The sequence below is a fragment of the Elephantulus edwardii genome, unplaced genomic scaffold, assembly GCF_000299155.1.
Source record: "Elephantulus edwardii isolate Elephantulus edwardi_28Jun2011 unplaced genomic scaffold, EleEdw1.0 scaffold00447, whole genome shotgun sequence".
NCBI lineage: Eukaryota > Metazoa > Chordata > Mammalia > Macroscelidea > Macroscelididae > Elephantulus > Elephantulus edwardii.
This window is the reverse complement of record NW_006400197.1, coordinates 436,037-450,843: the sequence shown is the minus strand read 5'-3', so window position 1 is coordinate 450,843 and position 14,807 is coordinate 436,037. Positions and strand designations below refer to the sequence as shown.

The 14,807-nt window shown below is 45.8% G+C and overlaps 1 protein-coding gene across 1 annotated transcript in view; it reads right to left on the bottom strand.

The window, feature by feature from the left end:
• Positions 1 to 323: 323 nt before the first annotated feature.
• Positions 324 to 14,807, bottom strand: part of FBLN7 (fibulin 7) — a 42,103-nt gene continuing 27,619 nt past the window's right edge. Inside the window, 5 exon segments of the mRNA XM_006902765.1 lie at positions 324 to 696; positions 2,234 to 2,372; positions 7,225 to 7,362; positions 9,302 to 9,442; positions 13,018 to 13,143. Coding sequence (XP_006902827.1) covers positions 324 to 696; positions 2,234 to 2,372; positions 7,225 to 7,362; positions 9,302 to 9,442; positions 13,018 to 13,143 — 917 coding nt within the window.

The following is a 14,807-nucleotide window of genomic DNA, read 5'->3' as shown; positions in this document are numbered from 1 at the left end:
TCAGGAATCCAATCCCACAGACAAAGTCATTCCCACAGCATTTGGAAAAACTGCCCATCCCCTGAGAAGAAAATCAGAGAAAGTTAGTGCGTAGTCTAAGAAAGGCCTTAAAGCAGAAAAGGAAATGTAAGGCAACAGTTTGGGATTTGTCTGTGCCACTCCATAATAGACTGTGTACAGCACACGTTTGAAGCCTGGGCAGCAGGCAGGTGGGCATGAGCAAGGCCAGGAGGAGAGATGTCTGTTGTCCTCAGCACCCACAGCAAGTTCTCGGGGAAGAGACAGCAGTGCAGATTGCCAGCCCCAGGGCCCACACAGCACCCTCAAAAGTCATAGGGGGACACAAAGATGGCGATCTTAGACACATGATTTGCCTGGAAGGAGCGGTCCAGGTATTCTGACATGTCGACGTCCACCTCCAGTGTCTGAGGCCCTTCCAGAGTCTGTATGAGGATCAACTCCCCCGTCTGCCGGTCTGAACGCTGCATCACAAAGTGGCCACGGCTGTTTCCACCCACAATCCCAAACCGCAGGCTGTTGGGCCCTGGCCGGCCAGGCGGTGAGGCCGTGGCCATGCGAAAGAGTGTGATGGGTGTCTTCAAGTTGGAAGGCAGAGAGAGGTAATGGAAGGAGATGGTCTTGGGCAAATGGCGACAGGGTCTGCTGTCCATGGGGCAGGGGTTTCACTCACACTGACTGAAATTGAGGCAAAAAGAGAGGGTGCTGGCCATGAGGAAACTCAGAAGGAACTGTTCTGCCCTGGCTTGCCTACTCCATCTCCCCTCACAGGGCCACACGGATATCCTTCCCCATCTGTCCCCTCATGGCAAGAGCCTCAGCATGAGTAGGTAGAGTCTGACTTAGCCAGGGAAGGGATGCTGTTTCTGTTGCTGAGTGTTCCTCCCACTCAGGTGGCCCCACTGTTTCTAGGCTCTTGTGGAGATTTATGAAAACTTAAAGGTGAGTATGTATCTAGTATGTATTCACTCCTATAGTCTTTACAGAAATAAAGCCATGATAGAATAGACAGCGATGGTGGACAAAGCATGCTGTCCCTGTGTGCTGGGAGACCTCACTCAATAGCTGTGGGACCCCACCAGTTTATCAGACAAGAGCCTGGAATGTGTGGCTCCACACTGGTGACCTTTCCAAATGACGACATAGTGACTGCTGCGATGGACTCCACAGAGATTATGAGGACGGTGCAGAATAAAGGCAAGGGTTTGACCTGTCATTCTTTAGTGTTGCTGTGAGCCGGCACTTACTGGATACACCCGACAACAGCCGACTACGTTATTTAGGTCTGATGTTTCACAGTGAGGGATCCCTGAGAAGGTTCTGGTATCTTTACTGTCACAGGAACTGTTATTCCTCAGGACTGACTGTCTCTCTACTCTAGAGTCCAAATACAAGCCAAGTATATAAGCTGGGAGACTGTGTCTCTGGATTCTAAAGGTAGTGCTGTTGTTGTTATGTGCTGTTGAGTCACCTGCAACTCATAGCGACCCCATGTACAACAGCCCTAAACCCTGCTCTATCCTGTGCCAATCTCACTGTCTGACACACTTACCCCCATTATTCCAGTCACTGAATCAATCCCTCTCACTGAGGTTCTTCCTCTCCTGTGCTGTCCCTCCACCCTCCCAAGCATCATACATATATTGTGAAAATTGTATTTATTTCCCTTTAGAAGTCCCACCATCCATTATCTACCTTAAAAAAATAATAATTCCAATTATAGGGGGGCGGGCTTAAAAAAAAAATAATTCCAGTTATAGTACTGAAGCTACCAGAAATTGAGCCTTCTAGTACCACTGCAAATGAGAACACTACAAGGCACAGTGTGTGGGAATTATAATCTGACCGAGAGCTCTTGGATGCTTAGCCACCGTCCACTCTGATGTAATAATATGTACCTGCCTCATAGGCTGCTGGGTTTATCTACGTGACATTATCAATGTCTGCTTCTCTGCAGTGGCCCTTTGGAAAGTACTTCCATCATCCTCTAAGTCACAGGGAGCACTTTACATTCTTGAGTTCTTACTGCACCCAAGCAACAATCCATTAAATGCATCTAGGAGAGGGAGTGGAAGCTCAGAGAAGCCGACTCCCAGTTCCCTGGTTTTCATCTTTCCTAGAAAATAACTGCATTCTAGGAACATGCAGGGAGAATCCTGCCCAGCCCACAGTGTGCTCAAGATGCTTTACTACGGACAGTCCTGGCTGCACTCACAATGGGGATGTCTTCACCTAGCTAACGTTGCTGCTGCCCTCGGGACACTCTGGGCTGACGCACTGGAAGCCTCCATTGGTGTTGATGCACATAGTGTCCCGAGGACACGTGTGCTGGGAAGCTGCACACTCATCAACATATGAAATCCAGGACACACACAGAGAGAAGGTGCAATCTGCCCGAGCTTTGACCACACAGACCCAAACCCAAGGCCCCATAAGGTCCTCCCAAGGAACACCCTTCCCTACACCCAGCTTCCCTTCCCTTGGTGTGGCAGAGTCTGGGGAGGACTACTTGGGTGAATCTCTCCCGCAGTCCTCATCCTTTAGGAATCAAATTCCTCTCCAGAAAGCCTTCCTACTCATGCAGAAGTCAGCCTGCAAGGCCCACTGCCTGGTTTCAGAGACTAGTCTGGGAGGAGCAAGAGGAGACTCCACTTTTCGTTCAGGAAGAGAAGTGCATTCTGGCTCAGCCTTATGCAGAGATTTGGATTATCTATGTGTATTGATATCTGCATTTGTTGTACGGGGAAGTGGAATAATAGGAAGCTGCCTACTAGCTAATAAATCAAATCCATTACCATTATTCAATTTCAGCACAGAAACCCACAGGCTAAGAGACATCACAAAAATGCAAACTAAGCCATTAGCTAAAGCAGTCCTCAGACACCCATGCTTTCCTGGGCAGGTGACTAATAGTGCCAAGTGGAAGGAGTTGTTTTAATCTTGCTAAAGTGCTAAGATCGGGTATTAATGTGCTCAAGGAGTACGGTGGCCGGTGGCCAGTGTCCAGTCAATACACCCATGTGAAGCCACCATCTGTCAGTGGAGGCTTGCGTGTTGCTCTGACACTGAAATTTCAGTTCAACTTTCAGACTAAGATGGATGGATAAAAGGCTTTAGTTTCATTTTGTGTGAAGTCAACATGAGTTGGGGGCTCACTCAACATAACGTACAATACTGAAGGACAGAATGAATATAGTTAAGGATTGCTTTCAATTATATGAATCTGAAACTTTAGTTTCATTTCAAGCATTCTGTTTTTCCAGCTTGCAGTACTGATTAAATCCTCTGATTAGCATTTATTTGCCCTCAAACTCTGTTTTAAATTCTCTGTTGTTGCTGTGTACCAACACAGAATCAATCCCATAGAAGACCCTGTCGGGTTTTCAGAGGCAGTAAATCATAGAGGAGGAAATGGCCCATTTTTCTCCCACAGAGCAGCTAGCAGATTTGAACATTGGTGTTGGCATTTCAATTCCTTACCATTCTGATGTTGTATGTTGTTGTTGTTGTTGTTATGTGCCATTGAGTTGCTTGTGACTCATAGCAACTCTATGTACAACAGCCCTAAACCTTGCTCTATCCTGTGCCAGCTTTACTATCTCTGACACACCTATCCTTATTACTCCAGTTACTGTATCAATCCATCTCATTGATGGTCTCCCTCTCTTTCTCTGTCCCTCTACCCTTCCAATCATGATGTCCCTCTCCAAGGACTAGTCTCTACTCGCAACATGCCCATAGTATGTCAGATGAAGCCTCAGAATCCTTACCTTCAAGGAGCAGCCTGGCTTCACCATCTCTAAGATGAACCAGTTTGTTCTCCTGGTAGTCCATGGTATATTCAACAGCTCAAAGGCATCAATTATCTTTCTATCATACCTAGTCATTGCCCAGCTCTCTGATGCATAGCAATCAATTGTAAAGTCTATGGCCTGGATCAGGTGCACCTTAGTCTCCAGACTGACATTGTTGCTCTTCAGTACTCTGGAGAGGCCTTCAACAGCTGACTTTCCTAATACAGTTTTGTCTCTTGATTTCCTGGCTGCTGATACCAAGAGTGTTGATTGTGGAACCAAGCAAACTAAAGCTGTTAATAATCTCAATCTCTTCATCATCTGTCATGATGCTACCAATCAGCTCAGTGGTGAGAATCTGTTTTCTTTACGTTGAGCTTCAATCCACATTGAAAGCTGCCGCGCTTGACCTTCTGCAACAAGCACTTCAAGTATTCCTCAGGTTCAGCAAGCAGGGTTGTGTCATCTGCATAATGCAGGTTGCTGATAAATCTTCCTCCAGTCCTGATGCTGCATTCCTTCTTCTATAGCCCAGCCTTCTGGATGATCTGTTCTGCATATAGATTGAAAAGGTCTGGAGAGAGAATACATCCTGGCATAAACTCATCTAGATTTTGAATCATGCAGTATCTCCTTGTTATGTATGATGACTGTCTCCAGGTTCAAGTATGTTGTTGTTGTTATGTGACGTCGAGTGACTTGCAACTCATAGTGACCCTATATACAACACCCCTAAGCCCTGCTCTATCCTGTGCCAGTCACACTGCCTCCGATAAACCCATCCCGATTACCCCAGTCACTGAATCAATCCACCTTATAGAGAGGGTCTTCCCCTTCTGGGCCATCCCTCCACCCTCCCAAGCATGATGCCCCTTTCCAAGGACCTGTCTCTCCTTACAACATGTCCAAAGTATGTCAGACGAAGCCTCAGGATATTTGCCTCCAAGGAGCCGCCCAGTTTAACCCTCTCCAGGATGAATCTGTTTGTTTTCTTAGTAGTCTGAGGTACCCTCAATACTCTTCTCCAGCACCACAGCTCAAAGGCATCAATTCTCCTTCTATCCTCCCTAGTCATTGTCCAACTCTCCGATGCATAACAAGTGATTGCAAAGACCATGGCCTGTATCAGATGCACCTTAGTCTCCAGGGTGACACCATTGCTTTACAATACTTTGGAGAGGTCCCTAACAGCAGACTTTCCCATCGCAATACATTTTTTAATTTCGTGGCTGCTGGTGCCAAGAGTGTTGAATGTGGAGCCAAGGAAACTAAAGTTGTTAACAATCTCAATCTCTTCCTCATCCGTCCTGATGCTGCCAATTGGTCCAGTGGTGAGAATCTTTGTCTTCTTGATATTGAGCCTTAATCCATACTGAAGGTTGTAGTTCTTGACCCTCTGCAGCAAGTGCTTTAGATACTCAGTTTCAGCAAGCAGTGTTGTGTCATCTGCATAACACAGATTGTTGATAGATCTTCCACCAATCCTGACGCCACACTTCTCATAGAGCCCAGCCTCCCAGATAATCTGTTCTGCATACAGGTTGAAAAGGTATGAAGACAGGACCCATCCCTGGCATAAACCCTTCCCAATTTTGAACCACGCAGCATGTCCTTGCTCTGTTCTGACGACTGCCTCTTGGTCCAAGTATAGATTTTGCATTAGCACAATCAAGTGTTGTGGGATTCTCATTCTTCTCAGAGTCAGCCACAGTTTGTTATGATCCACACAGTTAAATGCCTCTGCATAATCAATGAAACACAGACATTCCTCTGGTACTCCTGCTTTCTGCCAAGATTCATCTAACATTACCTATAACATTTCTAGTACCATGGCCTCTTCTAAACCCAGCCTGCACATCTGGCAGTTCTCTGTTGAAGTGATGTTCCAATAATTTTTGGATAATTTTCAGCAGAATATTGCTTGCATGTGATATTAATGATATTGTTTGATAATTTCCTCATTCTGTTGAGTCACCTTTCTTTGGAATGGGAACAAATTAGATCTCTTCCAGTCAGTGACAATTCTATAGTCATAAAAAATAACTAAGCCAAATGTAAATGACAGTCAAAACTCCAGACTTATGTGGCCCTGTCTGATATCCTGGACCAATGCTACTATTTGGAAGAAAGTATCCCATGCAGAGATAGAAGATGCCATTTGTTTAGCCTCAAGGAAGGGAGATGCATTTCCTGAGTTAGCATTTGTCTTCTGAATACTATTTTTTTTCAGCCTTAAGTGAACAATATCTTTACATTTTTGTTTCCTGGAAACTGCATGTAAATTGTTCTCCTGGATGGAGAAGCCTTGTGGCTTCAAACCCAGGATACATTAAGCAGATCAATTGCTGACTGCTTAAGAAACTGCCATTGGCCTTGAGAAGCAAGGCAGTCTTGGAGAATTGTCACTGTCGTCTTGATCTCAAATAAAGTATATGGATACAGCAGTTCTGCCTCAGTCCTAAATCTGGTGTAGTGGCTGTGGAAAAAGGACCCCTTTGATGCCCAGAAACAACATTATTGTGACCAGTGTCAGCGGGACTTGTGTGCTGGTGAGGATGGCGGCTGCTGGTGAGCTCTTTTTACTTTAGCCTTTCATTCCTACCAGTCAGCGAGTCTGCAAACCTCTCCAGACTCCTCTATGCTCTGCTCTGTTCTTGGGGAGGTTATGTGCTCTGGACTTTCTCTCTTGGCTTCTGGGCCCTCTGTCTTCCAGTTAGGTTTGGCACTGGGAGGCCTGAAGAAAGGGTTGGGATGCCTGCCTGGCTGTGCCTTCAAGGGGCTGCGTTTTCCTTGGCACAGCTCTTTCAAGGGTCTCTCTTTCCTAGCTCTGACCACACCTCTCTAACCCAGGGCTGCGGACGACTTTCCCCTCAATACCTGGGTACCTCCCCTCCCTTGCACCAAATTGTCCTCAGCCAGCTCTCCCGTACGGCCCCTGCTGTGGAGCCACACCATACTATGGCACAAATAACTTAAAGGTGCCACCCCTTTCAGAGGCACACGTATCTGCTTGGGAGCAGGAACAGACTTTGAGGTGTTCACACAGGGCCAAGCAGTGTGCAAAGAACTTACTGTTTTCCCTCAATTGCACCACTGGCTGCTCTGCCTTGGGGTTCAGCCTGATCTGAAGGCATTGCTAAGTGGGAGAACATAACCCAACACTGACAGCTGTTACCCAGATGAGACCAGAAGAGATTACTGGCCAGAATGGTCAAGCACCCTATTTGTACAGACAAACGTGTAGCCTGATCTTTTGGAGATTGTCTAGTTGGTGGTTTTCAAGATTAAACATATCTGAGAGCTTGGCTTTCTCACTCACCCATTCTGAGGTCCTGATAGGTGAAGGCAGCAGCAAATGACCACCTGGACACAGAGGTGCTCTCCTGTTACCCACTGTCACCCCTGCACTCACCTTCACAGCTCTTCCCATCAGCCAGTGTGCGGTATCCACTTGGGCAGGCACAGTGGTAGGAGCCCGGGGTGTTCACGCACGCGTGCATGCAGAGTCGTGGACGCCCTTCTTGTCTGTAGAGCTCACACTCATTCACATCTAGGGACAGAAGTACCTGCTGTAATGCCAGGGCCCTTGCAGCAGGCAAAGAGCCACCTATGAGCCAGAAGAACAGCACTGGGATATTGCAGCTGTGCCCAGATGAGTGGGCTTGATGGAGCTTACTCTAGCAGAACAAAGGAGCTCCCCTTTCCCACAAGCCAAAAATTAGAGGGTTGAAGGGAGAAATAAGCAGGAGATGAGGTCACAGGGACTAATAGACCAGAGGTGGCCTCTATGAATTTGGAGAGACATTTCAAAGACCAGCAGATCAGGCTGAGCAGTACAGATAATAGAGCATAGTGGCTCTCTGAACAATAGCCCTAAAACCTGTCCTCTCCTGTGCCATCCTCATCATCTCTGCTATACTGGAGCCCATTGCTGCAGTCACTGTGTTAATCGATCTGACTGAGGGTCATAGCCTCTTTCACTAAGCTTTCTGAGCATGATCTCCTTCTCCAAGGAATAGCCTCTTCTAGCAACATGTCCAAAATACATGAGGCAAACTTCACTATCTTTGCTGTCAAGGAGCATTATGGCTCATATCTGTTCTTTTGGCAGTCCATGGGATATTCAGTACTCTTCTCCATCACCACAACTCAGAGGCATCAATTCTTCTGCCATCCTTATTCATTGTCATCTCTCAGGTGCACAGTAAGTGACTGAAAAGACCTGAATTAGGCACACCTTAGTTTCAAACTAACATCATTTCTCCTCAGTAATTTGGACTGGTCCCTGAGAGTGCACTTATCCAGAGCAATATGTATCCTGATCTCCAGAGCAATATGTATCCTGATCTCCTGACTGTTGGTACCAAGAGAACTGATTGTGGATCCAAGTAAGATGAAATTGTTGACAATATCAATCTTTTCTCCAGCTATCATGACATTGCTTATTGGTCCAGTGATGAAGATTTTTGCTTTCTTGACATTGAGAAGTAATCCATATTGAAGGCTTTGATCTTCCACAGCAAGCATTTCAAATCCTCCTCATTTTCAGGAAGCAAGTTTGTATCATTTATATAACTTAAGTTGTTGAAGAGTCTTCCTCGATCTTCATATCACATTTTTCTTCATAGTGCCCAGCTTCTCAAATGATTTGCTCAGCATACAGACTGAATAGGTTGGTGAAAGGCATACACCTTTCCTGATTTTAAACCATGCAGTGTCCTCTTGCTCTGTTCAGACAAGAGCCTCTTAGGCTAGATACAGGTTTCATGTGACCATAATGAAGTGTTCTGGGATATCCATTCTTCTTAATGTTAGCTGTTGTTATTAGGTGCTGTTGAGGCAAGTATGACCCACAGTAAACCTATGAACAACAGATTTGAACCCTGTAATCCTCACACTTCTGACACATTTGAGCCCATTGCAGCAGTCACTGTGTCAATCCATCTGGCTGGGGGTCTTCCTCTCCTTCTCTGACCCTCCACCTTTCCAAGCATGAGGTCCCTCTCCAAGGAACAGCCTCTCCTAGCCACTTGTCTGAAGTATATGAGGCGAAGCTTTATCATCTCTGCCTCCAAGAAGCACCTTCTCCAAGACATGTGATGTCAGTTTGAGGTCTAAGGTGTGCCTGATTCAAGCCGTGGTCTTTCCGATCACTTCTCAAAGAGCTTAAGCTGGAGGAGTGAAGGAGAAGGGAAAGGGGTTCAAGGTTCTCCTGCCCAGACAAGCTAGGATGAGGGAGACTGGCTCATGATCTGGCATCTAGAGGCTGCTGCACCCCTCTGAGTGCTTTCTCTACAGTCCTGCTTCCTTATTCTTCTATGTCTACATGTGTAGTCTTGACAAAGGCAGCCAGGTACCTAAGGCATCAAGTGGGCTATGCTTTCTCAGACTTCGCTCAGGGGGTGCCTCTGACCGGCTGCACCGTCCCCCGTCAATGTCTACCCGCTGTGAGCTCCCTCCCGCGCCCCCGCCAGCGGCCCTGCCCTTACCCTGGCAGACACTGTTGGCGGCGGAGGCTCCGCTCAGGTGGAATCCTGCTTCGCAGCTGCAGTGCTGCGCCCGCTCCACCTGCGCGCAGCGGGGCGCGCGACTGAAAGCCGGGTCCTGGGCGACTGTGGGGAGAAGAGGCGCTCAGTACCGCCCGCTTCACCTGCGCGAAGCTGGGAGCAGGGCTGAGGGCCCAGTGGTGGCTGCGGGTAGAAGATGTTCTGGACGGGCTGGGCCTTACTTTAGGGAGGATTGGAAGGGCCAATGCCGAGGTTCTGGCCCTTCTCCTGGAGTTTACTCTGGAGAAGGGAGAGTAAGAAGGCCTAGTGGTCAACAAAGCCAGTGATCCAGGGCCCACTAACCAGAAACGCCCGAGAATATAACGTTAAATGAAAAGGCTGGCCAAGGGACTACACAAATACCGCTGCACGTCCTCGCCTTCGTTTACAATGTCTCAAACACGGACATACTAACATCGAAATACTAACGACTTACATTCACAAAACGGAATACTAGGGAGCTCTGGTGGCCTAGTGGCAAGAAGCTGCAACTGCAATGCCAGACGTTTGCAGTTCGAATCCACCAGGTGCTCTGCTGGAGAAGGAGGTGCAATCTCCTCCTGTACCAGTCAGATCCGATTTGACGGTACACGCACAAAAAAACAAAACAAAACAAAAAACAAACGGAATACTACACAGCACTCACGAGCAATGATTTCGGAAATTACTACATAACTTGGTAGGGACTAGAGAGCATTAGGCTGAATGAACTCAGTCCCATAAGAGTAGATACTGTGGGAGACTATACTTGTAGAAATAGGAAGATAACTAGTAAAACAGATATGAGGATATAAGGAGGGAGGGCAGGAGCAGAGGGGTAAGGATAGGTGGGGGGCATAGTCACAGGGTCCCACAGTTTGTTGGATGGGGGATGGGGTGGGCAAAGGAAATGGGAAAGATCCGGCTGGGATCTGGAAAGACAGGACAAGGGTGCACATAGTTCAATGTTGATTTATTTTATAAGGTATAATGAGAAAAGTTGCAACAATGAATGAATGGAAATCCAAAGTCTCTGTAGACTTTCATTAAAATTAATGAAAAAATCAGGGAAAAAAGATATAATGAATCGGAATGATTGTACGAAACAATATGAATGAAGGACAGAGTGTGAAACACAATGTATACAAACTTTGTAAGCAAACCAATAATAAAAGAAAAATTAAAAATTAATACTAACCACCATGAAGAACAAGGCCTTTTTGGTTTTTGTTGGGGTTTTTTATTTTGTTTTGGTTTTTAGCCACTGTCTTTTTGGTGGTTTTGGTTTGATGTTCCCCTCTTCTTTTTTGGGTAAAAAAACCACACACCTTTTTTCCCCTAAACTCAACTATCATCAAATCAGAACTGACCCCTTAATGTCAGGAAGTTGTCAAAGGGAGTAAATCACAGAGAAGGAGAATACCTATCTAACGCTCATGGGGCAGCTGGTGGATTCAAACCACTCACTTTTAGAGTTGGAAGCACAACTCCCTACTCACTAGACCACCAGAGCTCACTTTTCTAAAATGTTCAAATTTTTAAAATGAAATAATTGAGAGCATATGATGCTTTTTTAACCATCAAGAAGCTTACTTTTTAAGTTTTCAAAGTATTTCAAGCTTTCATGTGGTTGGGAGAGACTGAAGAGAAGTGATGGGAAGCATAACTGGGACTGAAAAGGGCATGATGCAGCATGACTGGGACTGAAAAGGGAAAGCAAGGCTCCAGGCTGAGTCCAATTGCTGGACACTGTAAAGGCACATGCTGGCCTCAGATGTACTTGCTCCCTCCTCCTTCACTGGAGAACATTCCTGTCAGGGGAAATCTTTATTCCAGAATGCTCCTTATTCATGAAGAACAAATGCCTGAAGATCCTGATGGCAGGAGAAACTGATAGGTCTGGGGTTTTGAATACTCAATGTCTGTGACCAGCACATTTGAATTAAAAGGATTTTAATCAGTAAGCCAATTGGCAGCACCATGACAGATGGAGAATAGATTGAGATTGTGAACAATGTCAACTTGCTCGGCCCCACAATCCACACTCTTGGCATCAGCAGTCAGGAAATTAAAAGACAAACTGCATTAGGAAAGTCTGCTGTCAAGAGCTCTCTAGAGTGCAAAGGAGACTAAGGTGCACCTGATCCAGGCCATGGTCTTCGCAATTACTTGCTATGCATCAGAAACCTGGACAATGACTAAGGATGACAAAAGAATCATCGATGCCTTTGAACTGTGGTGCTGGAGAAGAGTCTTGAACCATGAACTGCCAAGAGAACAAACAGGTCTGTCCTGGAGAGAGTGAAGCCAAGTTCTTCCTTGGACATGCTGCCAGGAAGGACCATGCTTGGAGAACACCATGCTTGGAAGAGTGGAAGAGGAGATGAAGACCCTGGATGAGATGGATAGACACGATAACTGGGACAATGGGGAAAGGTGTGTCAGAGGCAGTGAGACTGGCTCAGTACAGGGCAGGCTTCAGAGCTGTTGTACGTAGGGTCGCTATAAATTACAAGACCCATAACAACAAAAACAGCATGGTACAGAACATTTTGGTGAAAATACAATTTATCAGGGGAATAAAAATGGAATGAACTGGTTCAAATACCTCCTTCTTGTTTGTAAATAGGTGGAGATAGGGTCCCGCCAAGGTCCTCTGTTTATGGAGGGCAGTCCCTCCAAGAGCCTGAAGGTGGCGCTGGTCTGTGACAGTTGCAGAGTTCCAGAATCAGCCCTGAGGCTGACTTCGAGGAACTGAATAGATCTCGCTTAGCAGCAGTGCTCTGGGTACAGTATTTAAAATTGACCCCTTGCATCCAATCTGAGCAAATATTGATAGAGTTCCGTGTCCTCTGTTATATGCCGTCAAATCAGAACTGCGGACCCTCCCGTGGTTTTTCTCGGAGTGCCCATTTTTCTCCTGCGGAGCAGCTGGTGTGTGCCTGGGTTGGCAGTGCAGCTCTTTAGCACTAGGCCACCCAAGCACCCTTGTTCTCCGTGCATTTCCCTAAATATCAGCAAGCCTCTTCTCCGAGATTCTGTAGGAAACTAAGGACAACCAAACAGGACAGTTTGGGGTTTTATTTGTTTGTTTTCAAAGAAATGGGATATTTTTCTTTCACAATTTTCATAGGAAAAAAAAATTAGTTACAACATAGTGTAACTAGTGTAACCTGTCTGTCCGGTAGACACCCTACCATGGGGTCCTCTCCTCACGGACACAGCCAGCTCCGGTGGGGCTTCTTCAGCTGGGAATACATGGGGACTCAGTGTGTGGATGAAAACCTCACAGTCCATCCCGTTATCCAGTTCTTGAAACACTTTGGCCGGTGTCAATGTGTAGTGACTTTGCAGAACTTGATGGAAATATCGGAAAGAAGAGGCTGTTTTAACGGCTGTTTTGAATGCTGACCAAGTAAAGATGGAAGCAGTGAAACTTTTTGGGCCGAATTCCCCAAGAATTTGGGGAGGTCTTAGGTTGAGACATAGTCCTTCCATTTACACTTTCTTCCATAAGAAAAAATAATATCCTAGTAACACAAAAATGCTGAACTCTATTTCAAATGATGTACATCATCAAGCAGAGTGAAGAATTGAGCTGTCCGTATTTCTGCATTTAGGTGAGTCTGGACTCTGCTGCACAATGTCTTCACCTACCCCCTGACCCCACAGCTACATACCAGTCTGGGCCTGATGCTGACAGTGGCTCCCAGAGCTTCCTGGTGGACAAATACACTTGTGTTGGTTGACTCCTTCTACACATGTCCCACCATTCTGACAAGGTTGGCTGGAGCATTCACTGCTATCTAGGAAAAGAAAGTGTGTATGTGAGCTCTAGTTCTGAAAACCAAAACCAAACCAAGCAATGACGCGTAAACCCTCTTCGTAGGAAAGCAGCAGGCGACTTGTGTTTTCTACCTTCCCACATTGTCCTTCCTTCTTTTTCCCCAGTCAGATGGTCTCTCTGCCTGCCTGGACTGCCAGTGGCCCAGCCCTATGTGTGGGAGGGGACAGTGGGGCCAAAATTGAGCCCTCCCTCCACTTGGCAAGACAGGTATCCTGGCACCACCATGCCCACCTGGAGCCTGCAGGAGCCGACCTACCCCTCAGCCATGTTCTACTAAGAGTGACAAATTTTTTTTTTTAATTTTTTTTGTGTGTGTCTGTGTACCGTCAGATCAGATCTGACTGGTACAGGAGGAGCTTGTCCCTCCTTTCCCGGCAGAGCATCTGGTGGATTCGAACCATGCATCTCTGGGATTGCAGTGCAGCTTCTTGCGACAATTTTTTTATTTTGCAAAAGTGCTTTTGTTGGGCAGTGATGGCTGCTCATGAACATCCACTTACTTTACCTTCCTTCCTGTCAACTCTGTCTCCCTCATCCAGCCCCCGGGTGGAGGACTTTTTGAACTGAATACAAGTGCTAAAGAGCAAGGGTGTCCTTTTGAGGACACATTTTCTTGACCAAAGCCATGGCTTTTATTTATTTTTTTAATTGTCTCGTATGCATTTGAAAGTTGGAGTATGAATAAGGAAGATGGAAGGATTGACGGATTTTACTATGATGATGGTGCGGAATACTGTTTATATCCAGACTGCCAAAAGAACAAACAAACAAAAGCCCTTGGAAGAAGTGTGGCCAGAGTGCTCCTTAAAAGAGAAGAGGGCAAGACTTCATCTTGCATCCTCTGGACATGTTATCAGCAGAAGCCAGTCACTTGAGAAACACATGCTTGGTAGAGGAAGAGGTAAAAAAAGGATGATTCTTAAGGAGAGAGATGGACACAGTGACTGCAAAAAAGGGTTTATGCACCTAAGAGATGATGAGGGTGGTACAAGCTTGGGCCGTGTTTTGCTTTGTTGTTTGCAGATGGCTGTGAGGAATAATTGACTTTACAATGCCTAGTAACATATAAAAGGGGTATGGCCTGTTGGCACATTCCGTGATGGGAAAAAGTAAAACTCTAAAACTCTTCAAATTCCCACCCAGAAGCACTCCTGTTTTTGACATTTCATGCACAGAGAGTAACTTCTCTTGACCTTTAATATTGGGAAAGGGAAATACTCCTTGCTTACTGGAGTGAAATCCACTTCCTAAACAATATACCTCTGGAAACTCTATGATCTTTGAGAAATTACTATAATTAGAGAAAATTTTCACGTCTTTTGTTCATAGGGTCACTATGAGTGCTCAACTCGATGGCAATCAACAACAATAACATGTAATCATCAGTCCTGTAGAAAAGCTATATAGACACATATATATTTAAGACTTTACTAGATTTTTCTCCAAGTGGTAATTTTCCAGATGATTTTTCCTTTACTTATTTTCACTTGAAAGAATAGTCTTTAAGTTTTCCATGGTGAACATTTTCTAACTGGGGGTAGGGAGAAATTAACTCTCAAGCCATCCTTTTTTTGTTATGAATTGTCTAAGCATATTTTTGTGGCCAACTGACTGGAAGAGATC